This window comes from Doryrhamphus excisus, chromosome 8 (assembly GCF_030265055.1).
Source record: "Doryrhamphus excisus isolate RoL2022-K1 chromosome 8, RoL_Dexc_1.0, whole genome shotgun sequence".
NCBI classification, from domain to species: Eukaryota; Metazoa; Chordata; class Actinopteri; order Syngnathiformes; family Syngnathidae; genus Doryrhamphus; species Doryrhamphus excisus.
This window is the reverse complement of record NC_080473.1, coordinates 15,453,335-15,478,739: the sequence shown is the minus strand read 5'-3', so window position 1 is coordinate 15,478,739 and position 25,405 is coordinate 15,453,335. Positions and strand designations below refer to the sequence as shown.

The following is a 25,405-nucleotide window of genomic DNA, read 5'->3' as shown; positions in this document are numbered from 1 at the left end:
CTGCTGTGCTTGTGCAACTGTCATGTTCTTCCACCCAACAAATTGACAACTACAATGAGTTGTTGCAGCAAATTATTTATTTCTAACTTGTCATGTAATTGAGTTCATTGAAATGTAGACATACACTCAAAGAATCAATAACATCCTAATTCATCTAAATAATCCTTACTTTACATAATATGCCTTTTATTATCTCCCACAGCCTTGCAAATGAATGAAGTATTTGCGTATTCTAATGACGATGCAACCTTACTTGTTATTCATCTTATCATCATGTCAGTGCTATAGATACTTTGAATGCATCAGTGCTTATTTGAATAACTACAATAAAATACTATGATGCCAATTATATGGTTAGACGCCCGGGTACGCACAAGAATTTAGGGGATTAAGACAATTATAACAAATTCAGTTTGTGAATGATTTAAACAAGACTAATATTTTTGTGACTTTATAGTTCAATTCGTGCATGAAATAATCCATAAAATGTGAAATGTGTGGCTCACTTTTCCATGGATGAACTTTTGGTTACTCACTCTGACATTTTTGGCATTCATACTACAATATTGCATACATTTTTTTTTAAGCCACATAAAGAGAAAGGTAAGTAGTCACACCTCTCCAAGAGTAGTTTAAAATATATTACCCAAGTACTAAGATAAAACAACTCTAGCAGAAGAACGCACTAAACCCTGTAGCTGTCTGCACGGAGATCAATAGCAGTGAAAAGGTTCAGTCGTACTGAACCATGGGGTGATCGGTCCAAGGAGGAAGTTTGGATAGCTTCTCCTCGGTACCGGTATCTATCGGCCAGCTCCAGGCCTTAAAGAACCCACACAGGTTCATCTCCACAGCTTGGGAGAAGGTCTCAGCGTAGAGGTTCATCTTTCCGTCGTTGTCCTTTGGATAGTCCTTGATGGTGTGGTAAGCAGCAAAGACGCTCTTAAAGGCATCCCAACCAAATTTTTCCTGGAGCTACGTGAAAGGGAAGATGAACATTTTCATTCATTCGCATTAGTTCTGTCTGAGGTGTCATCGTTTTTCAAGAACTTATCATGAAAGGTTAGTCTCTCACCTGCAGGTACGTTTCCAGAGCCAACCACACCTCCCACGACTTGAGTGGCTTTCCTTCTTTTACAAATTTCTCCAGTCGACTCTTCCTGTCCTCGGGAGTGAGAGCGCCATGAGCCTGTAACACGGCAGGAAATTATGTTGATGTGTACGTAAAGCAGACATGAACAATAAACAGTCGCTTCAAGAACCAATAAGAACCTGACCTTTGTCCTGTCGATCCCGAACACTTCTTCGTGCACATACACAGACCAAATGTTGCACGTGCACTCTGTAGTGTGTGGTCGGAACTCCCAGCATGCTCTCTGCTGATTGTGTCCAAGCTCATGGATTGGTCCCCAAAGGCCCGCAGTCTTGGCCTTCTCCATATTGACCACATTATCTGCCGCAGCCTGGTACATCATAATCGGGTATCCTGCATGCATCCAACCTGGGGGTTGGATCAAGTGGCATCATTGTGAATTCATAGAGACAAAAAAGACATTTTCATTCATTCTTCTACTGCTTTTCCTCACGAGGGTCGCTGGAGCCCATCGCGGGGTACACCCTGGACTGGTGGCCAGCCAATCACACGGCACATATAGACAAACAACCATTCACACTCACATTCATACCTATGGACAATTTGGAGTGGCTAATTAACCTAGCATGTTTTTGGAAAGTGGGAGGAAACAGGAGTACCCGGAGAAAACCCACGCATGCACGGGGAGAACATGTAAACTCCACACAGAGATGGCCGAGGGTGAGAAAAGACAAAATAAGAAGCCAAAAAGTTACCACTTCCACACAAAATAGGAGGAGAACTCGTTCAGTCATTCATTAATTTTCTACCACTTATCCTCACAAACGTCGCGTAAAATGTAAATGTTTGATAAATATTTTGCACCTCTGTGACCTTAAAATGTAGTGATGAAAAAAAACATAATGTATGATAAATAAAGAGGCCTTTTGCATAGATGCCATACAGTTATGCAGATCACATCCCAGAGGGGATTCTTGTTCTAGCTTGTTCTAGGACACATTACGCAAAAACTTGCAAATTAGCATTGATCATAACATACACATAACACACCATGAGATATTTGCACATCTGCAACAAAGCGTTCTTTGCGGGAAAATTTTGGGGGGGTTGCAGCCAAGTCAGCAACGCTTCGCATGATACTGTCCCAGAATGTTGCCAGCAGGTCTGGCTGATCCACATTCCGGACTACATCAGACGGTAAAGTGAGGACGATGTTCTCAAACTCCAATTCTGCCCAAGGGGAAGGAGCTGTACGCAGAACGGACCAATCGGCTGCTGTTGTCACACCTGGAAGGAAGACAGAACAAACCATCAGATCAGATGAAAATAGAATTTGAACAGTTTTGATTTAATATCTATTGCTGTAGTAAAAATAGTATATGTAGTATATGGTCAAACATCTCCAACAGCAATATTTCTATAGCGTTTACTTTTATAAATATCGGACAATCTCAACCTACTCACCAGATTTATAATAAGGTGCTGGTACTGCTACCTGCACTATGACCTCTATGCCTCCCAATTGGGTTTGGGGTGGAGCCACCAGGTAGATGAGACCCCCCCACAAGTTCCACACCTGCATTATCTCGGCGGTAATGGGAAATTCCTCACAAACAGTGGGTGCTCTCTTCAACTCTTCAGACTTAAGAAAATCTGTCTGACAACCAATTTGAACCTGTGGAGGAAATATATATTAATAATAAATATATATTTATTAATAATAAATATTGCAATGTGGATGTTCATTGATAAGTTCAAACATGGGATGGGAACTTGGGATGTCTAGGCTTGTTAAAAAGGTTCCTTTGTGATGTCACAGAGGGACGGACTTCCTTACATGGTTCATAGTTAGGAAACATTTTGGGCGTGTGACCAATCACAGCGTCGTGGGCATGCCTGGCGGACGTTTTGCCAGGAAGCACAAATAAAAGGAAATACAGCTAGAATAGGTGCAGATTCTGAAAAATCAAAAAAAAAATTCTGTGCCGGTTATTGTGTGTAGCTGCTCTATAGGAGACCACAACTCGAAAAATGAGCATAATAGGTCCCCTTTAAAGCTGGACTATCCAGGATGCCTTGCGGGTATTTTGAAATAATATCAACAATTTGATATGTTTAGCGGGCTGCGCGGTGGTCGAGTGGTTAGCATGTTCTCCCCGTGCATACGTGGGTTTTCTCCGGGGACTCCGGTTTCCTCCCACATTCCAAAAACATGCTAGGTTAGTTAGCCACTCCAAATTGTCCATAGGTATGAATGTGAGTGTGAATGGTTGTTTGTCTATATGTGCCCTGTGGTTGGCTGGCCACCAGTCCAGGGTGTACCCTGCCTCTCGCCTGAAGACAGCTGGGATAGGCTCCAGCACCCCAGTGACCCTCGTGAGGATAAAATGAATGAATGAATGAATGAATGATATGTTTAGCACTTAGTTGTTGATTTATGTGATACGTTAACTTGCTGTGGATGTGTCGTTTTTTGGTTTTGTTGCACCGTGAGCAAGTATGTTGAACGAAATGAAGGTTGTGTTCTTATTCCGGGGACTGACTATACCTACAATCAGGACTAAAATCGGAGGCACCATTTTGTTCCCCAAGTATTGTCATTTATATTATGAGGTCCTGTCATACCTTCCATTCCGTGTTGACAAGCTGAGCAGGTATGGCCAAGTAGGTCCTCATACCAGGAGAGAGATAGAGGCCAGTACTGATCCACTCTTCTTTTTCTGACACACAAGATCGATAATCAACAGTTAAATAAGTCAACACAGTTTCGAGATTGAGCCTTCAAAACGCACAACAACAAGGCTTAACCTGCTGTGTTGACGTTCAGAGGAACCCTGTGGTTGTAGACCACAGCTAATGGGGGGATCTCTTTGATGAGGTAAGGCAGCAGGTTGTCAGGATTGGGGCAAACCTTGTATAACTCCTGACCCACATTGAGGAGGAGGTGGTCTTTGGGAGACGTCACTGGGCGGCTTTCACTTATCTTAAATTTAGCCATATAAATAAAAAAGCTGTGACAATGGGAATGATGGCTAAGTACAGTAATGTACAGTATATTCAAGAACCGTACTTACCTGGGGCATGCCCGATTTTTTTATGACATGAATGAGGGTGGACAGGACATGAGCGTACGAGTAGCGGTCATGGCCGTTCATCTTTAAGAAGGTGGCGCAGTCCTTTCCGAATCTTTTATAGTATTGCTCCTCATTCTTGGTAAGATCTTGTCCCTGAGTCACATGAGCAGCAAAGCGCTGTAAAAGATGGCGGAAGTGGTAAGCGTCTTTGACACTCTGACTGGGCACCGGCGCCTTGAAGACTTCTCCCCTGACGTATGAACCCAACAGGCTCAAGCCCATTCTGTTGAGGATCTTGTTCCCTGGAATTACAAGCAAAGTCAGTTCTGATGTTCAAGTCCCACTACGACAGAAGCTCGTGGTAGAGTCTCATACCTGCGAACTCTGTCAGTGGGTTTTGGCCTTTGTGTTGTTGGACCCAGTACCAGGCATGGCCGCCGAGCAACAGGCCTCCACCTTCCGCCACAAAGTTGTGCATCTCCTTTGCATATTTGTCAGTGTACACCGAGCCCACAAACACACTCAGGTCATTATGGAAGTCGGTCATGCTACATTCAAAGCCAAACGTCTTGAAAAGGTTGAAGGCATGGTCTTTTAGGACGCCAACAGTGCCACGTCGATCTTGATCCAACCAGTGAACGACGTTCTTCCAAAATGGAGCCAGTTCCTGTGTTGAACAAAAATAACAACACCGGTCTGTTCATCAAATAACACAAAATAAAATGAAGTCTACTTCTAGTACGGCAGTCGTTAAGGCAGGGGTCTCAAACTCAATTTACTTGGGGGCCACTGGAGCTAGGGTCTGGGCGAGACTGGGTTTCTAGGTTTTCAAAAAAAACCAAAAAAAACGCATTTATTAAAAACAGAAAAATGAATAAACTTTGCTTTGGTTTCGATTTTCTACAATAAAAGCTCTGATAAAACATTCCACTGTTCTCAAATATCTTCATTTTTATTTTTCTACATAAAATAAGATGAAAAATAAATAAACAAACCAAGAATAAAGAAAATCAATCAATCAGTAATAAATAAATAAATATAATAATAACAATAAAAGGGCAAATAATAAAAACTTAAGAACCACATATAGTTGGTGGGTAGACAAATGATTTTTTTCAGATTAAAATGAACAAAGCATTATTAGAGCCCTGTAGACATGACAAAACACGACTATAGTCACATTTATACTCTTTTTATTTACAACATATTGCGCAACTGCAGGGTCTTGAGACACATGCTAACTCGCAAACTAGAGAGCTAGCGACCTAAACGGTAGCCTTCAAGTTATTTCCTTTCAACTTAAATAGCCAAAAACTTACCACTTCCACACGGATAGGGAGGATAACTATTAACAGTTATTTAACCTTTAACATGAACATTAATCAAACGTAATCATTTTTTCTGGGTACATGATACCATACAGCATCCATATCAAACTTGCGCGGGCCGCACTAACATTAAACTTTCATATCAAGGCGGGGGCCTCAAACTAGTGTCCAGCGGGCCACATTTGGCCCGCGGGTCGCGTGTTTGAGACCGCTGCGTTAAGGTAAAGGTACCTCTCTTCCCAGCAACGATTCATGGCTCACAACCATGACACGCCCCAGTCCGTAATAGCTGGCGGCTATAAATGGCGTTCCATCTTCTGTCATTGCGATGGGGAAGGCAAGCTGTCCATGAACTACAATCTCAGAAGTAATCGCGTTGCCAGTATTAAACTCGGATATCCCCTGCAGTAAGAACTCCAGGTCTTCCTCAAAATCTTTACCGATACTGTATTGAAAAAGAGCAGAAGCATGAACGTCATTGTAATTGTTGCAGTTTATCGGCTGATTCAAAGAAAGAAAAATGATTTCTCGATAACGGCTTTCTTACCGATGTCCGATATACCAATATTGTCCAGCACTTCAGTTTCGTGGAATGAAATACTACAGTACACTTCTTTTACTTTTACAAGAAAAGTAGCTATTCTCTTTTACGCTTTTCTCTGGGTACTCCCACATTCCAAAAACATGCCACTCCAAATTGTCCATAGCAGGGGTCTCAAACACGCGGCCCGCGGGCCAAATGTGGCCGGCAGGACACTAGTTTTAAGGCCCCCGCCTTGATATGAAAGTTTAATGTTAGTGCGGCCCGCGCAAGTTTGATATGGATGCTGTATGGTATCATGTACCCAGAAAAAATTATTCCGTTTGATTCATTCATTCATTCATTTTCTACCGCTTTTTCCTCACGAGGGTCACGGGGGGTGCTGGAGCCTATCCCAGCTGTCTTCGGGCGAGAGGTACACCCTGGACTGGTCGCCAGCCAATCACAGGGCACATATAGACAAACAACCATTCACACTCGCATTCATACCTATGGACAATTTGGAGTGGCCAATTAACCTAGCATGTTTTTGGAATGTGGGAGGAAACCGGAGTACCCGGAGAAAACCCACGCATGCACGGGGAGAACATGCAAACTCCACACAGAGATGGCCGAGGGCGGGGACCGAACCCTGGTCTCCTAGCTGTGAGGTCTGCGCACTAACCACCAGACCGCCGTGCCGCTCCGTTTGATTCATGTTCATGTTAAAGGTTAAATAACTGTTAATAGTTATCCTCCCTCTCATCTCATTTTTTTTGCCACTATCGGATGATATGAGTCAGCTGATATTATAATTAATTTGAGTCAGCATATATTATAATTATAGTGGTAACGATATCGCCCCATGTGTGACGGCAAGGCCTTTGGATTGCAAATATGTAATTTGTAAATACGACGCAATAATTTGGCACTAATATGTTTTGTTCATATTGCGTGATGAGCTGAATGGGTGTAGTTTATAATTTTTCACTCATTGTATTAGTCCGCAGTTTCATACTTTTTCATACTTTTATGCTGATGTTTGTGCCACATTGAAAAATGCAGCTTTACAAATTGTAAGTTGCCAGCATAATTTGATAATATATGTATAATAATATATATATATAATATCTGTACATTTATTCAGAAAACTTTTTCTATTACTTTCTTGCTGTATTTGTCTAATTTTCATCACAGTAAAAAAAACAAAAATATAATGAGTTCCTTACACAACATTAGTTTGAGAGGAAGAGCTGCTGCTTACATCGGTATCTGTGATGAAGTACTGGACAATATCGGAATATCGAATATCAGTGAGAAACCCAATTTAGTATTGAGCATCTCTATCGTACATGTTTTCCACAATAAATATGCTTTTTGTAACAGTGATTAATAGAGTTAAAATGTGTATTGCAAATCCAAATGTACAGTAAAATAATCATAGAATATACTTACACCACACCCTTCCAGGATGATGGAATCTGAGGGTACACAGGCACACATTCAGCCTCAGCGGGGTGTTCAGTGAAGTAAATCCCGGCCACGGCGGAGATTTTATTCCCTCCGAAATGAAGCAGCGTGTTTTCCTTTTGGTGACTCGAAGCCCAATGCCACGCTTGGCCTCCAATCAACACTCCGCCACCATTTCTCAGAAATGCCACCAGGTCCTGTACATCGCTTCCAAGGCTGTAGGCGTTTGTTACATACACCCCAACGTCCATATTCTTTTGGAATGACCCCATAATTTTACTTTGGAAACCGGAACCTGTGAGCCCATCAGCTACTGCTTTAGCGCTGCTGTGGACGCCCACTGACAGGTTGTTTGACTCATCCCCTCTCAGCCAGGTCAGTGCATTTTCTACGAGATCAGCACATTTACTCATGTAGGCCTCGTGACCCATGACCACAATCCTTCCGGAGCCGTACTGAGAGGCAGCCATCAGGATCTGGCCTCGGTTGTTCATAACCAAAGGGAAGGCATGGTCTCCGGTGAGAATCAGGTTACAAGGAACAGGACTGCCTCTCAGGTCCACCTCCTTTAAGCCTCTCATCAGGGCCAAGTAGGCACGCTGCTGGGGACTTTGGGGCGGCTGCGTCGACATGGTGAATACCAAAAAGGGATGTCCTGTGAAAACATAAAAGAGTTGGTTATATCTTACATATTACAACAGACATTGTACACTCACAGATCTTCATTAACAACTTTAAACCAAGTGAGATTTAAGTCTACAATATATATTTTTTTAAATAAAAGATTACTAGGTAATATTTTTTTTTACCAGACTTAGCAGTTCAACTCGAAGAAACACAGAGCAACACCGCAGCACGCACATTTATTCAAACTCCTAAACACAACAGAGGCGGGACAAATTAGAACAACCAATTAAAATTGATTTAAGAAAGAAAAACATCAAATGTTATTGGACAAATAGATATTAAAATGACATGACAAACAGGATACTTTTCTTTTATTTTAGCAAGGTGTACGCCCTGGTAAAACTCGCTAATCAAGTCCATGAATCTACGGTATTTGTCTAAGTTTGTGAAACGCAAAGAAGACACAACACAACATTTTTTGAAAGGTTTACAGAGCAAAATGAATGCATTAACTTGTACAAACGCTAGTCAGATTCAATCTGAAAAAGTCTGATTCTTATCTTTGTGTCATAGTTCCCAAGTTGTACGTAATATATTTCATTCATAATTAATTTTATTTTTACAAAATGACAGGGTCCAATAAAAAAAACTGCGCCAAAATGGCCCCTGGGGCACACTTTGGACACACCTAATTAGTCGTTTCATAACATGCTTATACCGTACAAAACATTCTCCATATTAAACTTAATAAACGGATAAAACACCCATAATTACTCACCGAAATTGTGACAAACCAGGGAAAACAGTACTTGTAAACTCTTATTTTATGTAATTGTCTTGAGCTTCGTTTTTCCAGTTTTTCATCTCATTTAGAGTCATGTATTCTCTTATAAATATATCTCCGGAGCAGTAAATGCTACTGTTGTTCCCAGCAAACGTGACAAATATTAGAATTCAAGTAATCTAAACACCAACAATGTAAACGCGGTTCTTTACCTGCTGTTGTGTTGTGAATCCGGAAATTGCGGAAAAGTTTAACCGGAACCTTTCATGTGAAATTGTTTCCGAACGGCCCTATTATAGTGAAGGACAGTCGGCACCGCTACCAAACAAAGTCCATGAATGGACCTTTTGGAGAGGTTGGAATCGTGATTGTTGATTGAAAAACGTCGATTCTGTTAGGGTTTGGTGCTTAAATGACCCTTAACGACTTTTATTAGTACTTTATTCAATAAGTTTGCTCCGCGATGTTTTGCTTGCTGGTAAGTGATTCTGGAGCTCGGGTGCCTCTGGAGGACGGACGAGCGGTTCTGTTGGGTCGGGGTCCGGACACCGGAGTCGCCGACAAGAAGTGTTCCAGACACCAAGGTGAATTCAATATTTTAACAAGAAATAAATTAACTTTAAAGATTACTTTTACCTTCATTGAAGACGTGATTCCTGTGATTGTTCACAAAGAGACACGTACACCACCTTGCTATTTTAGTCATTTCTCGAATTCAATAATGTTTCTCAACTCAACAACCCAAAATTGAGCCAAATAAACCTTTTTGCTAAAGAAAAGCACTGTTGAATTAAATCGAATTCACGAAATAACTCATGACAAAACGGGAATATTTTTGTCATTCTGCCACAACTATGGCCTGTGATTTCCGCCTTAAGGGAATCGCGGAATTGGCCAATAAAAATGTAATCTAATCTACTGTTCAACGCGGAATTTCGCAGAAATGTAAATAAATGAAATGTTGTTGTCGTCGGGAAGTGGGAAGTATATCCTCGACGGACCGCTCAAACGTGGCGGAATGGCATCACAAACATTATCTCTTCCCTCCCAAAACATGTCCAGACGGCGACCTGAAAACTAAAAAAGTGGCCGAAAAAACTTTAAAACTCCTCCCTTACGGAGTGCGAATGGACGAGAGGCACGTTTATTCTTTCTCCCAGCTATTATCTAATGTAATGTCTTCAATATAATTTCTTTGCAGTAAGTATAAACCTTGACTGTCATTACACCACATTGTTTTATTGCCATTATCAAGTTCCTATGTATTCACAATGGACTCAATTTGGCAAACAGGAGGTGAAGGAATGAATTCCTACTGGTGTGAAACAGAGTTGAATTAAATAAGTTTAGCTTCTTCCTACTCCTTTTTTGGAGATGTGGACTTGTGAAGTGTACTGTCTGATGTACTCTGGTGTAACGTGTATGCATGTTCAAAAGTACACACTCCATGCTGGTAAAATAAGTTTAAAATGAGAAAAAAACACACAAAAAACTGTGTGGTTATACGTACATTCAATGATAGCTAATGTTACTACTATTATTAGCTGACAGCAAACATAACTAATGTGTCTTGTGTTTTTAAAGCAGGAAGAGGTAATGTCAACACCAGAATTTTACATTGAAACATGACTGATAGATTGTTCATTGCATGTGTGGCTGTAAAAGCTGTTTGTGTTTCCTCTAGTGAAGGTGGTGGCTTGCTTTGCAGACCAGGATGTGGTTGTTACTCAGGTATGAAGACAAACAGGGGAACATACCTTATGTGTCCACCTATGGCTTTGTAGTTCTTAATAAAAGATGCCAGGTAACACTCATCCTAAAAACACATTATGGAGTTAATATTTGTCTTTGGTGCATTTAGCAAGTCATTGAATTTCCTGCTTGGTCTTTTATGTAAGAAGATAAATGCTTACATGCTTTATTCTCTTCTTTCCCAGCTGGGACCCAATCCCAGTTTTCTGGAGGACGAGAAGCTTGGTCGCGGCCAGTCTGGTAAACTCGGTCATGGGGGTACCCTCTACCTGGTCAACCAGAAATACCCGTTTCAAGTTTGCTTCACTTCAGATTCAGACAGTGTGCCGGACGCACATAAAGGGCTGAAAGATACAAGAAAAACACAAGGCGGGAAAAACGGGCGGGATAAACAAGCGCCTTGCAGTCCGCCCAAGCGCAGTATTAAGGATTTTTTTTCTGCTTCTCCTATGAAGGTATGGACTTTCCGGATTAGTTAAAGCATCTACGGTATCTATAATTCAGTCAAGTCAAGCCCTTTCCATCTCTGTCCAGTCGTCAAAAAGGCAGCTGAGCTCAGAAAGGGAGCATCCTGATGCAAAGCGTCCCAGAGTACATGAGACGTCCTCAGGTGGATGGAATAAAGAGGAAGTAGATGAAGATGAGAGATGCGTTGAGGAAAAGCTCAGGCAGCTGCAGGAATTGGCAGAAAAGTCCGAGAGCTGCGACGACGATACCAAGCCCGCATCATCTTCGGCTTCTTCCTCCTCCTCTTCGGTCTGCGTAAAGAGCACGTGGCAGCACATCGGCAACCTCATGCTTTATACGGCAGCTGGCGTCAGAGGAAGCGACAAGGTTGGCGCTACAGTACTTTACATTATATACTGTATGGTATTTTCTCACGAATACACAATAAATACAGCAAATACTACTTGAATTTCTTCTGCAGATTGCTGGCTTTGACATAGATGGCTGCGTCATCACCACGAAATCAGGCAAAGTCTTTCCGACTGCACCGGATGACTGGAAGTATGCGAACGATCCCTAAAGCGGCAGTTTGAAATGTTTGAAATCTTATTAATTGTTTGTGTCATTAACAGGATTCTCTACCCTGAGATTCAACCTCGGCTGGCTAGCTTGATCAAAAAAGGGTACAAGGTAAGAAGGAGCAAAACAATGAAGTCAACTTTTCGGTACGGAAGAGTCGTTCCATGTGTTGCTCTTTCCTCTAGGTGGTGTTCTTTACCAACCAAATGGGGATCGCTAGAGGAAAACTCAAACCAGAGGTCTTCAAATCAAAAGTGGAAGACATCCTCGCCACACTGCAGCTGCCTGTGCAGGTGGATGTTGAGTCCAAGACTAGTCAATTGCAACCCTACCAAATCCAGTCCAACAATTCATCAAGTCCCGATCCACCGTGTTGTTATGATGAAAAGGGTCAAAATGGATGTTCATGGTCAACCACTTTTCTCAATACAAAATGTGACATGTCCTGTTAATTACATTAACTTGCTTAGCATGTAGACTGAGATTATGTTTGGATTCTTGTCTGCTCCTAAGGTGTTTGTAGCAAGTGGACCGGGAATCTACAGAAAACCGACAATGGGAATGTGGAATCACTTGTGTGAAAAGGTACGTACCAAATGATTACAAGCTGTATGACAACAACATCGGAGTCTTCATGTGTGATTCCTTCACAGGCCAATGGTGGTGTTCCTGTTGACAAGACACAGAGTTTTTATGTTGGAGGTAAGTCTGCTTGAATCTGACATCTTTCAATCCTTTGTTTTCAAAGTGTTCAGATATATTTCCCCGCTCCAAATTAACCAAGTCAGAGCTTGGTCTTTCTCACCTATTAATGTCTTCTATTGGTATTAATGTTGCATCATGCCATGGCAACACTGCACCATCCAGGCCTGGTCTCCTATAGTGCTTTTGTCACATGTTAGTGCTAGCGTTGATGCTAATATTGTTGGTTATTGTTAGTCTTTGTCATCTTTGTTTGAAGAATATTATAACAGAGTTAATACTGAGCACATTCTTACAGTTGTGCTTCTTCTCGCAACTGATGATGCCTGTCACGTTAAGAAGTGCATGAGCACTGATTTGCATTTAGGACAAATTTCCCATCCTCATGGGAAGTAGTTATTACTTATTTCTTATTATTTGATTGAATGCACAGATTCATACCTTGAAAGCACATCTATACCACATACAATACAGCGTGTACAGTGACATCTTCTGGTTTTACCTCAAAGATGCTGCAGGTCGGCCTGAGAATTGGGCTCCGGGGAAGAAGAAGAAGGACTTCTCCTGCAGTGACAGACTGGTTAGACCTCAGTCTTTTATGGTGGAAAATGAATGTACTTGTATTGTTAGTTCTTACCTGCTAAAAATATATTTTTGATCATGAAATACTTCAATTGTTAGATTCAGTCATTATCTCCTCGGATACAGAATTTTGAACATGTATGAGGAAACTGAAAGTAATGATGTATTACAACAGCTCGATATAATGTGTGTTAAAAATGAATATAAACTGTTGATAAAATAGTATAACTGTGTTATTGTTCTTTTGCATTTCTTTAGTTTGCTCTGAATATCGGATTACAATTCCACACTCCGGAGGAGTACTTCCTGGGTTGGAAAAGCGCTCCTTACAGCCTACCACAATTTGACCCTGTGAGTTAAAAAAAAAAAGTACTGCAAGTTGAAAAATGTGTGTATTTAGCGGTAACGTGTAATGTTACATGTTTTTTCTTTTTCTGGGTTATTAGAAGTTGAAAACCAGATTTGAGGTGTGTCATAACAGTTCCCGGACTCCGTACACCTTCATTCACTCTTGGAAGCATTCTTCCAGTATCCACTGCATGCCATCACTTACCATCTTAATTATGTCTTGAAAACGAGTCCCCTTTTTGACCACCTGGAGGTTTGGAAAGATCCAGGTCGGGTGAGAAGGGAGGTTGCTCCAGCACGGCCATCTTGGTCTTGTTGAGGAACCGCCAGGAGCCGTCCTGGCCACAACTTTGGCCTCTTCTCACGCATAACGAAGCAGACACTGCAGGATGTCAGATGATAGACATGTTGGTTGATTATCTGGCATCTGTGGAAGCTCATATCGAAGAATATCGACAGTCCTGGAACTATTCTGACACACCGATATACTGTACTGTTCCAGCTGTTTAGATTTAGATTTTGTACATATTATCATGATTTTTTTTAATTATTAGAGGAAGCTTGACTCCACTGCCCAACTGTATGAGCCGTCGTCCGCCTCGCTCACCTCCAGCCAGCCAGAAGTCATCGTGGCTGTGGGTTTCCCTGCAGGTAAGTGGAAAGTGTTGCATAACTTGTCTTTCATATCTCTTTCACAGTACAGTCCATCTGATTGCTTCCCTTTTCTCCGCAGCGGGTAAATCCACATTCTTCCACACGCATATTATCCCAAAGGGTTACGTGTATGTCAACAGGGTGAGTCCTGCTATTAGTCAAAGAAGCCATGTTTTAATTCATCCTGTTTGAGTGCAGACACAGGAACAAAATGAAAGCACATATGTGTTGTTAAAACTGTATATGTTTACTTTGTTGTCCAATTATTAGGAAATACTTGTTTTGAATGATTAACTACACATGACACAAACTCTGACATCTTCACTGAGATTATAGTTATTGTTAGGATTTGTACATTTGTGACATTTAAAGTATTTTTCCAGGCGGGATTAAATGTTTTGTGTCTTTTTCAGGACACGCTTGGTTCATGGCAGAATTGTGTGGCTGCATGTCAGCGTGCTCTGAAAGAAGGCCGCAGCGTCGCCGTAGACAACACCAACCCTGACCCGGAGTCCCGCAAACGGTAACCCGCAACGTGTCTTTCTTGCAGTACGTAGTATATGTGTATTTAAATACTTAAACGCTACAGTTGCATGAAAAAAAAGCATATAGTCATCCTTCACTACATCATACAGTATTGTCCATTTGCTGAAGTTAAAATTCAAAGTGAATGTTATAAACCAGGGGTCTCAAACTCAATTTACCTGGGGGCCACTGGAGCTAGGGTCTGGGCAAGGCTGGGCCGCATCAGGTTTGATTCCGATTTTCTACAATAAAAGCTCTGATAAAACATTCCACTGTTCTCAAATATCTTAATTTTTATTAGCTAGCGACCTAAACGGTAGCCTTCAAGTTATTTCCTTTCAGCTTAAATAGCCAAAAACGTACCACTTCCACACGGATAGGGAGGATAACTATTAACAGTTATTTAACCTTTAACATGAACATTAATCAAACGTAATATTTTTTTCTGGGTACATGATACCATACAGCATCCATATCAAACTTGAAGCGGGCCGCGCTAACATTAAACTTTCATATCAAGGCGCGGGCCTCAAAGTAGTGTCCTGCGGGCCACATTTGGCCCGTGGGCCGCGTGTTTGAGACCCCTGTTATAAACAGTACAGAAGGGAAGTCCAGTCCCCCATTTTGTTGAATAGCCGTGTCTTAGGGTATTCTTTAAAATACTGTATAGCAGCATTTTCATAACAATGGATTAGATTTCATAGTACTTTTCAAGGCACTCAAAGTCCTTCATAATTCACACCTCAGTCACACACAAGTTATTATCATCATGTCATCATTCAAATAGCGTACCTTGGATTCCTACATGTCCTCTTCCAAAACTGCACCAGAATCCTGTTATTACTACTTCCGCCAGGAGAGGGCGGCAATGTTGATTTCAGTCACTGGAGAGAGAGAATATTGATATTGATTTATCTGAGAGAGCAGCAGCGTTTCATTATGTTCATTAATAACTAATCACCTCTTTTCCCTGGTAAAATAAATATTGACTGCATCATATTTTGGCATTTTCTTTCAGTTACTTGGACGTGGCCAAAGCGGCGGGGGTGACCTGTCGTTGTTTTCACTTCTCAGCCACTCTGGAACAAGCAAAACACAACAACAGAGTATGGTTCGCCTCGCCATGCCGTCACGTGTCGCCCGTGTTCTGTTGATGAGTTTTAACGCATTGTTTTTGCCGTCAGTTTCGCGAGATGATGCCCTCCGACAGCAAACACATGAAAGTCAATGACATGATTTTCCAAAGCTATAAGTAAGTGACACCGGACAAGAAAAGTTAGCTTGATTTCTCATTTGGTTTAGTCCATGTATATACTCAAGCTCTCATCTTACCTTGGCACGGTGTGGTGACATTTTCTCTTTCGTTAACAGAAAACACTTTGTGGCTCCTGTTCTCTCCGAGGGATTCTCCGAGATTCTCAGCATCCACTTTGTACCGAACTTTAAAGACAGCCAGTCAGAAACATTGTTCAGACAGTTCTCAGAGGGATGACGGTCTTAAGTTTTGCTTTCATCAACAACAAATAAAGATTCCGAACAAATGTCCCTAGCAAGTAACGATCATGAAGGAAAAACGTGGACAAATCAACCAGGATGATTTTTCATGTAATGTCACTCGTCTATTAAGTTTAAGAGAAACATGTACAAAAATTGATTAGACTGTAAGCTTTCTATATCAACATTGACAATAAATAGTACAACATGCTTGTGATTACCTTCTGTATGCTTCCACAGAAACGTCTGATCATTTATAGCAGGGGTCTCAAACTCAATTTACTTGGGGGGCCACTGGAGCTCAGGTCTGGGTGAGACTGGGCCGCATCAGGTTAAATATAATTATAATAAAAGGGCAAATAATAAAAACTTAAGAAACCACATATAGTTGGTGGGTAGACAAATGATTTTTTTTCAGATTAAAATGAACAAAGCATTATTAGAGCCCTGTAGACATGACAAAACACGACTATAGTCACATTTATACTCTTTTTATTTACAACATATTGCGCAACTGCAGGGTCTTGAGACACATGCTAACTCGCAAACTAGAGAGCTAGCGACCTAAACGGTAGCCTTCAAGTTATTTCCTTTCAACTTAAATAGCCAAAAACTTACCACTTCCACACGGATAGGGAGGATAACTATTAACAGTTATTTAACCTTTAACATGAACATTAATCAAACGTAATCATTTTTTCTGGGTACATGATACCATACAGCATCCATATCAAATTTGCGCGGGCCGCACTAACATTAAACTTTCATATCAAAGCGGGGGCCTCAAACTGGTGTCCTGCGGGCCCCATTGCCCCCCGGGCCACATGTTTTAGACCCCTGATTTATAGGGACAGATTTTTTTTGTTGCTATAAACATATCCCTGCTTTCATGGGTTTTTCCTTTATAAATCCCTGGTTATTCAGATCAGCAATTTCAGTCAATTATCTCACATAGCAGAAAAACAGTAATATTTGAGACATTAAATGAAGTGAAGGCTTCCATCTACACGTGAACGTGTATAAATAAAACATTTTAGAAGCTTGGGCGATCATTAATAGGGATTACAGGGCCCCCCACCTTTTCTGTGCCCCCCACCTTCAGCGCTCAGTCCTCTCAGCTGACTCGGCTTTGTTCAACACTTGGAAGGAGTTTCTAAAAAAAGTCGTTTGTCGGCACTTCTACATCTCAAACCATGAGAAGTGCAGACATATTTTTTGGGAGTGAAATGAATACGATCATTTTTACGTCTCCATGTGGATCATGTCGATGGTTGTCCATCATAAGACTGCTCTGATGTAAAGCAGGAGTCAACACTGCTGGAGTCTTGGAATAATTGTTTAATTTCCCGGTGGACACATGGAGTGTTTTTTGGTTCCCTGACAGGAGCAGCGCAGCAAAGATGTCTGATCTCAGCCAAGTCGTCATCAACATTGACACCTCAGACATTTACAAGGTGAAAATTGATGGCCATAGTTAAATTATTGTCATTTTATAACAAAGTTGGAAATAATGTCAATTAATTTATTAGTCATAAAGGCTGTGTTAACTAACATTTTAACATTCTTAAAAAATAAGATGGTATTGCTGGAAATACATACATTATTCCTAGTAAGTACAGTTTATATAGGGTATAAATTAAATTGTGTACGTAATTGATATTCATTGTACTGAGTAGCCAGAAGTTCCATTGCTGTCTTTTGTTATCCCCTTTTCTTTTTAGCCATCCCTGGTATACTTCACAAAATGTTGAACTCACTATTCAAGTTTCCATAATAGCCAATTATGTTCTCCATTACGCTATAATCACTTCCTATAGAAAATATACAGCATGTAAAAAAGCAGCATGCTTGAAATGTTTACTACTACTGAGTAGCAACGTACAACTACTGGGCAAATTAAATCAATGAATGTATGTTTTCTGCTGCGCTCAGAATGTGTTCTGCAACCCTGCCTTTGAGCTGGAGGGGGAGTGTGAAGAACATGCGGAGGGATTTCGAGCGACCTCGTCCACCTCTGAGCCAATTAAACCACAAACAACTGGTAAGTATGAATGTTCTGTAAGGGTGCCTTAAACTGCCTTTTGAGTATTCTTGGCATGTACATAAATTATGAAAAACTATGAAATTGTGCTTTATACATTGGATGATGTTTAATGTCTTGCCGTGTGTGTGTTTGTGTGTTACCGTCTAGGCCGAGGTTGGGGTCTTTTTGTGGTGTGTGTTCTGCCATTGCGGCATCGATGTAGACTGGTGGTCTCTGCTGCCGCCCTGCTCCTGGTTGCAGCGCTTGGCCTGACGTTGGCCCTCATCCTCACGCGTATGTCTCTGCTTCTTCTACAGTTCAGAATTGATTACAGAGGACAACAGTTACAAAAAGACAGACAGGCTTCACAACACATCTTAAAACAGAGCCTGCAACTGTGCCAACCGGAGGTGGAGACTGAGACTTTGCACTCAAATCCAAATGACACAGCAACTGATGGGTTTATTGTCCCACTGGTGGACAAAGTATCTTTCTCCAAAACACAATTGTGCCTTAAAATGTATTATGGAAAGCAGGAAGTGAACAAATGTAACAGTTACTGATTGTAAAAGTACCAGATGGAGGGGTAGGATTTAATAAGCTTTGCTTCTACTTTCTACTTTGCCTACAGAGAACATACTAACTCCTTATTTCTAAAATCACAAATACTTCAACTTGCTGATATAGTTCATCTTCAAACAGCTAAAATAATGCATAAGACTAAAAACAAACAATTAGCTAAAAATGTCATCCAATACTTCCAATATATCACTATATTGACACTTACTATGGTACCCATTATGGCATTGGATGCTCATATCACCTCCTACTTTGGTACGGGACAAAAAATAAAAAAATGTAAAAAATGTTTAAAAACAAAAAAAAAATTAATACAAATTAATAAAATAAATTAATAAATTTGCTAAATACAAGGATGAAGAGTCTTGAACCAGTCATGATGTGCTATATATATCACTATATTGACACTTACTATGGTACCCATTATGGCATTGGATGCTCATATCACCGAGTACTTTGGTACGGGACAAAAACTAAAAAAAAATAAAAAATGTTTAAAAACTAAAAAAAAATTAATAAAAATTAATAAAATAAATTAATAAATAAAATAAATTTGCTAAATACAAGGATGAAGAGTCTTGAACCAGTCATGATGTGCTATATATATCACTATATTGACACTTACTATGGTACCCATTATGGCATTGGATGCTCATATCACCTCCTACTTTGGTACGAGGTACATTATTAAAAAAAAACCTTAAACTGTATTATGGAAAGCAGGAAGTGAACAAATGTAACAGTTAGTGATTGTAAAAGTACCAGATGGTGGGGTAGGATTTAATAAGCTTTGCTTCTTCCTACTCCTTTTGGACATGTGGAACTGGGAACTGATTATGGGATGCACTCAATTGGAATCTGATGCATGTTCAAATGAAATGAAACCATTACCATTACCATTACCATTACCATTACAGTTGTTAACGTTCTACTGTATCCTCAATCAAGAGACTAAAGGTGAAGAGGTTGAGGAGCAGCTCCTGTCCACCAGCCCGTCAAACATGCAGAACGCAGGAGATGGAGAAGGGCCCACAAGTCCTGCAACCAGAAACCAACATGACAGTACGGCGGCCATGCCCACGACTCAAACACGTAGGACTTTGCTGCTCTCACTACCAGTGATGCATTCATCCTGGTAACAACGTTCTTCCTCAGGTTGTGGTGGATTTTTAACCGAATCCGAAGGCTTCTTCAGCTCACCAAACCATCCCGGCTCCTATCCGCCTAACACATTGTGCGTGTGGGTGATCCAAGCCACGCCCCCTCACTTGATCCAGATCCATGTGTCGTCGCTGAACGTGGAGGGTCCGTCTCCATGTCTTTTTGACTGGTTGGAGGTGCAGGAGCACGTGGAGCACAGCTCTTTGGCCACCAGGTTGTGTGCTGTGACATTTCTTTCATTAACTGGAACAAACGTTCCAATTAAATGGCCGTGTGTGTGTGTCTCCGCTGTAAGGTTCTGCGGTGTCGTCGCTCCACCGACGGTCAACACAAACAGCAGCACGGTATGGGTGACCTTCCGCTCCGACGGCAGCATCGCAGGCAGCGGCTTCACGGCGCAGTACAGGACATTACTGCCCGGACACAGTCAGTGGTTTGTGGGCGTGGATGAGGAATTCAAGCAGAGGGACTCCTTCAGAACACATTTGATGTCACGTACCTTTACGTGTTTCTTAGAGAGTTGCTCCAGAGAGGAGTTCATGTGTGACGGAGGTCGCTGTCTGCTGCCCGTGTCCGTGTGTGACGGTCACCCAAACTGCCAGGACCAACAAGACGAGGCCAACTGCAGCCAGAAACACAATGGTGAGAGAATGCAACCGAACACACCAGGGATCGAGAAGCATGCTTGGTTTTTAGACCGACCCTGACTGTCAATCAAATCCATTCCCTCTTCCATGAAAGGCATGAAGCATGCATGGTTATTCCACCAATGTTGTGGATCATCTGATTGATTGATTAGTATTGATTGATAATCGATGTATGCCATTCATGTACAGAATGCGGTGGGCAGAAGACGAGGCCTCATGGCTTCCTGGCAAGTCCAAACCACCCCAGGCCTTACCCTCACCAGCAGGTACATTCTAATCTGTTCCGGGCCTGGCAATCACACGCTTAACCAGGGGTGGGCAAACTACGTCCTGTGGGCCATGAAGTGCACGTTCATTAATTTTCTACCGCTTATCCTCACGAGGGTCACAGGGGTTGCTGGAGCCTATCCCAGCTGTCTTCGGGCGAGAGGCGGGGTACACCTTAGACTGGTCGCCAGCCAATCCCGATCCAGTGCTCCAAATTTTTCCAATGTGTATTTTTTAAACTTTTATCATCAAAGCTGTAGTCGGTAATACAGTAAACCTCGGATATATCGGACTAGGATATATCGGAAATTGGCTCACAACGGACAGATAAAAAAGAACCGATTTTTCTCTAATGCATTTCCAATAAAAATTCATTGCATATATCGGATTTTTTATAACGGATTTCGCCTATTTCGGACCAAATCTCCAGTCCCGTTCCAATGCATTTCCATTAAATTTCCCTCGCATATATCGGATGGCCGCATCGTGGCGCTCCGATTCGCCGAATCGTGACAGGCCGCTATACGACGTCATTTGCAGCGTTTGCAGCGTTGCCTGCGCGTCCAGGTACATTGGAAACATAGTCAAGGAAGTGCCTTTTTATAACGGATAAAATCCGATTTACGCATATACCGGATATAAATCCGATATATGCGTAAAACGGACATTTTCCGGTATACGCATATAACGGATTTCGCTTATATCGGACAAAACCAGTGGGAACAATTGAATCCGATATATCCGAGGTTTACTGTAGTAATATTCTGTATTCAATTTTTTTTAAGCCAATATGCCCCCCCAATGTCAAAAGGTTTACCTACCCCATATTCCTTTGTGTGCCATTAGTTCTGTGTATGGCGCATATCTGTCGAGGAAGGCCACGTCATCACACTGAGCTTCAAAAACTTCAGCCTGGAGATTCAGGATGTGTGCGAGTTTGATTACGTGGAAGTTCATGACAGCAGCAACACGGGATCTGGAAGAGTTCTGGGAAGGTGAGCGATACGGTTGTTTTATTATTCAATACACCATGTGGACAAAAATATTGGGACTCCTGTACACTTTGCATTCACATTTCTGGGAGGTTTCTCTACGAGATTGTGGGAATTTTTTCTTCCTTCATCAATAATAACACGTGCACTTTAGTGTATCTGACAGGATGAAGTTCTTCAAACCAAACTCGGTTAAGTTAGGTTCAGGTTTAGGTCATAGAAACTGTTATCATGTATAGATTGACCTGAAGTAATTAAATATATTAGACCAGGTATGACAACCACGGCACCATCAAAGCTCATCAGATATGCCGTGGGAAATTATCTAATATTCAGGGGTGTCCAAAACTTGACCACAAAGGGCCACAAAGAGAAATATCTAAGGATGCAGGGTACTACCTTCATGTTTTATTCATAAAAATGCTTTTTAAAACTATTTCATAAATTTAAAAACAAAGTGTTGTGTTATTAGTGTCAACATTTCAACCTTTTCTTTCCATTTTGTTCAATTCTTCCCATTTTTGCTTTTTTGTAGTGTTTACATTTCATTTATACAACGTGCAGCAGGCCAGTAATAAACAAGCCTGCAGGCCACACTTTGGACACCCCTGGCTTCTCTGTTTGTACATACAGCCAGCAACGAATATTATTATATTATTTCTGTTCATTTACAAAAAAATACTGTAAGTTTTTTTTTTAGTTTGATGCCAATTTTTAAGGTCTAGTCCAGGGGTCGGCAACCTTTACTATGAAAAGAGCCATTTCACCCACTTGCCCACTAAAGAAAAATAGCCTGGAGCCGCAAAACGTTGTATGTTTAAAACAACATTGGAGGGAAAAAAAAAGACGAGTTGGAGTACTCTTGCTAGTACTGGAGATAAACTTTTGTTTTTAAATGAGCTCTAATTTATTTTTTAGAATCGTCAAATAACTCATTAATAATAATTAATAACTCAAATAACTCAAAGTATTACTCATTTCCCTTCATGTTAACCTGTCAGAGAGAACTGGATAGCATCCTGTCTGCTCATTCAGTCACCAGTCAGAACTCAGTCAGGATGCATTCATGGTCTCACACAAAGTTGGATTTTTGTAAACTCATAACAAAGACGTGCATTTTCACCACACGGGTGCTAAAAAATATTCAAGCATTGCAAAGGGAGCCGCAACAAAGAGGCTGGAGAGCCACATGCGGCTCTGGAGCCGCGGGTTGCTGACCCCTGGTCTAGTCCATCCCAACGGATGGAGACGTGTGTTCCAATACTTTTGTTCACATCATATACTTGACACCGTTGGTAACTTCAGGAGCAAGGGTTTCTGTATGTAGTGGTACAAACAACAGGTTGACAGGCGGTTCCTGTGTTTTCTACCCATGTTCTAGGTTTTGTGGAACCACCCTCCCCCCGGACCTGACCTCATCCGGCCACCACATGACCGTGTTGTTTGTGGCTGATGAGGGAGTGGCTGACAGTGGCTTCAACGCAACATATCAGTCTGTGTCCCTGCTGGATAGTGAGTCGTTTCTAGCCTTCACCCTTTTTCTGCACAAAATACGATGAAAAATAAATAAACAAATCAAGAATAAAGAAAATCAATCAGTAATAAATAAATATAATAATAATAATAAAAACTTAAGACACCACATATAGTTGGTGGGTAGACAAATGATTTTTTTCAGATTAAAATGAACAAAGCATTATTAGAGCCCTGTGGACATGACAAAACACGACTATAGTCACATTTATACTCTTTTTATTTACAACATATTGCGCAACTGCAGGGTCTTGAGACACATGCTAACTCGCAAACTAGAGAGCCAGCGACCTCAACGGTAGCCTTCAAGTTATTTCCTTTCAACTTAAATAGCCAAAAACTTACCACTTCCACACGGATAGGGAGGATAACTATTAACAGTTATTTAACCTTTAACATGAACATGAATCAAACGTAATAATTTTTTCTGGGTACATGATATGAGGGGCCTCAAACTAGTGTCCTGGGGGCCACCTTTGGCCCACAGGCCGCGTGTTTGAGATCCCTGCCCTAAACATTATGACACATGAGTACTGTATCTTTTTACCTCCAGTGAAGTCCTCCTGTGCTTTTTTGTGTCGTTTCTAAAAGGGACATGTGGTCCGAGCCAGTTTGCATGCAGCACCGGGGAGTGTCTTCAGCCACAGTGGTTGTGCGACGGCTGGAACGACTGTTCAGATGGAGCAGATGAACAAGATTGTGGCAACTCCACCTATCCTTCCTTCAGTGAGTCAATACGATCTCTGACCTTCATCGGAGGTTGTGAACACACGTTAGAAACAATATAGGGATTTGTTGCAGTTAATACCTTGAGTTGTTTACTTGATGCCGCCAGCTTCACCGTGCGAGTCCATCGAGGTGGAGATGTGTCTGGGCCTCAGCTACAACCTCACCTCGTTCCCCAACATTTGGCTTTCCATCGCCGATCAGAGAGAAGCTGCCACCGTTTTGCGACAGTACAGGGTACAATAATAGCTTTTTGGGGAAAAAAATGGTCCAACGTGGACAACCACCCAAAACTCCCTCCTCTGTGACCAAAGGTTCTGATGGAGCTGGCCTGCTTCGAGCCCTTGAGGAGACTGGTTTGTGGGATGTTCCTGCCACAGTGCAGCCCCCAAGGAGGAGTTCTCCAGCCCTGTCGCTCAGTCTGCTCCTCGGCCGAGCAACAGTGCAGCCAAGCGCTGGACCTCTTCTCCTTCAGCTGGCCCTTTAACTGCCATCTCCTGCCGGACTCAAACGACCCCGTGGAGTGCTCACTGCCTTGACTGGCTCTTTGGAAAATGATCAGTGTTGATAAAAGAAAGAAAGAGCTTGTTGAGGCCTGCCAAACGCTGCACAACATCAGACATATAGCTGCTTTCAATCATACTGTTGACAAATTTGTTTAACTTTCCAGAAAAACTAACAAAAAAAATTTGTCTAAAACAATACTAGTCACGTTTATCTACCTTCTTGGCAAAGGATCATGGTCCATCACAATGACCCCACATACACGGATACGTTGGCGATGACGTCCAGCATGCTAGCTGGGCAATAGCTGCAACAAACTCCCAGAAATGTGTTTAGTCTACATCAGGGGTCTCAAACACGCGGCCCGCGGGTCAAATGCGGCCCGCAGGACACTAGTTTGAGGCCCCCGCCTTGATATGAAAGTTTAATGTTAGTGCGCCCCGTGCAAGTTTGATATGGATGCTGTATGGTATCATGTACCCAGAAAAAATTATTACGTTTGATTAATGTTCATGTTAAAGGTTAAATAACTGTTAATAGTTATCCTCCCTATCTGTGTGGAAGTGGTAAGTGTTTGGCTATTTAAGTTGAAAGGAAATAACTTGAAGGCTACCGTTTAGGTCGCTAGCTCTCTAGTTTGCGAGTGAGCATGTGTCTCAAGACCCTGCAGTTGCGCAATATGTTGTAAATAAAAAGAGTATAAATGTAACTATAGTCGTGTTTTGTCATGTCCACAGGGCTCTAATAATGCTTTGTTCATTTTAATCTGAAAAAAATCATTTGTCTACCCACCAACTATATGTGGTTTCTTAAGTTTTTATTATTTGCCCTTTTATTATTATATTTATTTATTACTGATTGATTGATTTTCTTTATTCTTGATTTGTTTATTTATTTTTCATCTTATTTTGTGCAGGAAAATAAAAATTAAGATATTTGAGAACAGTGGAATGTTTTATCAGAGCTTTTATTGTAGAAAATTGGAACCAAAGCA

General features: G+C 41.4%; 3 protein-coding genes across 12 annotated transcripts; 2 read left to right on the top strand and 1 right to left on the bottom strand.

The window, feature by feature from the left end:
- Window positions 1-59: 59 nt before the first annotated feature.
- On the bottom strand, window positions 60-11,059 carry LOC131134887 (TRPM8 channel-associated factor homolog). 8 transcript variants are annotated; one of them, XM_058080560.1, is made up of 14 exons: window positions 10,810-11,059; window positions 10,654-10,712; window positions 8,295-8,360; window positions 7,471-8,140; window positions 5,727-5,940; window positions 4,543-4,834; window positions 4,168-4,469; window positions 3,902-4,076; window positions 3,719-3,813; window positions 2,558-2,768; window positions 2,144-2,380; window positions 1,278-1,501; window positions 1,076-1,189; window positions 60-975 (listed from the first exon to the last, which is right to left on the bottom strand). In XM_058080560.1, exons 4-14 carry the CDS (start codon window positions 8,115-8,117, stop codon window positions 733-735), a joined length of 2,754 nt encoding a protein of 917 aa, XP_057936543.1. In that variant the 5' UTR covers window positions 8,118-8,140; window positions 8,295-8,360; window positions 10,654-10,712; window positions 10,810-11,059; the 3' UTR covers window positions 60-732. The 8 variants fall into 8 exon arrangements, with proteins under 8 accessions (XP_057936543.1, XP_057936550.1, XP_057936545.1 ...); XM_058080567.1 differs by lacking the exon at window positions 8,295-8,360; XM_058080562.1 differs by lacking the exons at window positions 10,654-10,712; window positions 10,810-11,059 and adding an exon at window positions 9,109-10,040.
- pnkp (polynucleotide kinase 3'-phosphatase) lies at window positions 9,176-16,183 on the top strand. 3 transcript variants are annotated; one of them, XM_058080570.1, is made up of 18 exons: window positions 9,176-9,480; window positions 10,581-10,627; window positions 10,834-10,888; window positions 10,961-11,103; window positions 11,183-11,482; window positions 11,577-11,656; window positions 11,728-11,785; window positions 11,860-11,967; window positions 12,188-12,259; window positions 12,328-12,376; window positions 12,886-12,956; window positions 13,217-13,309; window positions 13,861-13,957; window positions 14,040-14,101; window positions 14,374-14,483; window positions 15,504-15,591; window positions 15,670-15,737; window positions 15,857-16,183. In XM_058080570.1, the coding sequence occupies exons 1-18, from the start codon at window positions 9,360-9,362 to the stop codon at window positions 15,975-15,977; spliced, it is 1,743 nt and encodes a 580-aa protein (XP_057936553.1). In that variant the 5' UTR covers window positions 9,176-9,359; the 3' UTR covers window positions 15,978-16,183. The 3 variants fall into 3 exon arrangements, with proteins under 3 accessions (XP_057936553.1, XP_057936552.1, XP_057936554.1); XM_058080569.1 differs by having other exon boundaries at window positions 10,834-11,103; XM_058080571.1 differs by lacking the exon at window positions 9,176-9,480 and adding an exon at window positions 9,869-10,096 and having other exon boundaries at window positions 10,834-11,103.
- Window positions 16,184-17,349: 1,166 nt separating this feature from the next.
- mfrp (membrane frizzled-related protein) lies at window positions 17,350-24,948 on the top strand. Its single transcript, XM_058080930.1, has 13 exons — window positions 17,350-17,433; window positions 17,912-18,020; window positions 18,171-18,296; window positions 19,530-19,673; window positions 19,737-19,956; window positions 20,038-20,168; window positions 20,259-20,384; window positions 20,579-20,655; window positions 21,503-21,651; window positions 23,030-23,160; window positions 23,773-23,907; window positions 24,017-24,144; window positions 24,222-24,948. The coding sequence occupies exons 1-13, from the start codon at window positions 17,380-17,382 to the stop codon at window positions 24,444-24,446; spliced, it is 1,755 nt and encodes a 584-aa protein (XP_057936913.1). The 5' UTR covers window positions 17,350-17,379; the 3' UTR covers window positions 24,447-24,948.
- Window positions 24,949-25,405: the final 457 nt, after the last annotated feature.

Coding starts and splice junctions, on each gene's coding strand:
- LOC131134887 (XM_058080560.1), bottom strand. CDS start 8,117: ATGTCGACGCAGCCGCCCCAAAGTCCCCAGCAGCGTGCCTACTTGGCC. Junction 2,769..3,718: donor TTGTCAACACGGAATGGAAG/GTATGACAGGAC, acceptor TTTCCTCCACAG/GTTCAAATTGGTTGTCAGAC. Junction 2,381..2,557: donor AGCACCTTATTATAAATCTG/GTGAGTAGGTTG, acceptor TCTTCCTTCCAG/GTGTGACAACAGCAGCCGAT.
- pnkp (XM_058080569.1), top strand. CDS start 9,360: ATGTTTTGCTTGCTGGTAAGTGATTCTGGAGCTCGGGTGCCTCTGGAG. Junction 10,628..10,833: donor AGGATGTGGTTGTTACTCAG/GTATGAAGACAA, acceptor CTTCTTTCCCAG/CTGGGACCCAATCCCAGTTT. Junction 15,738..15,856: donor ATGATTTTCCAAAGCTATAA/GTAAGTGACACC, acceptor TTTCGTTAACAG/AAAACACTTTGTGGCTCCTG.
- mfrp (XM_058080930.1), top strand. CDS start 17,380: ATGTCTGATCTCAGCCAAGTCGTCATCAACATTGACACCTCAGACATT. Junction 19,957..20,037: donor CACAGCTCTTTGGCCACCAG/GTTGTGTGCTGT, acceptor CTCCGCTGTAAG/GTTCTGCGGTGTCGTCGCTC. Junction 20,385..20,578: donor CTGCAGCCAGAAACACAATG/GTGAGAGAATGC, acceptor ATTCATGTACAG/AATGCGGTGGGCAGAAGACG.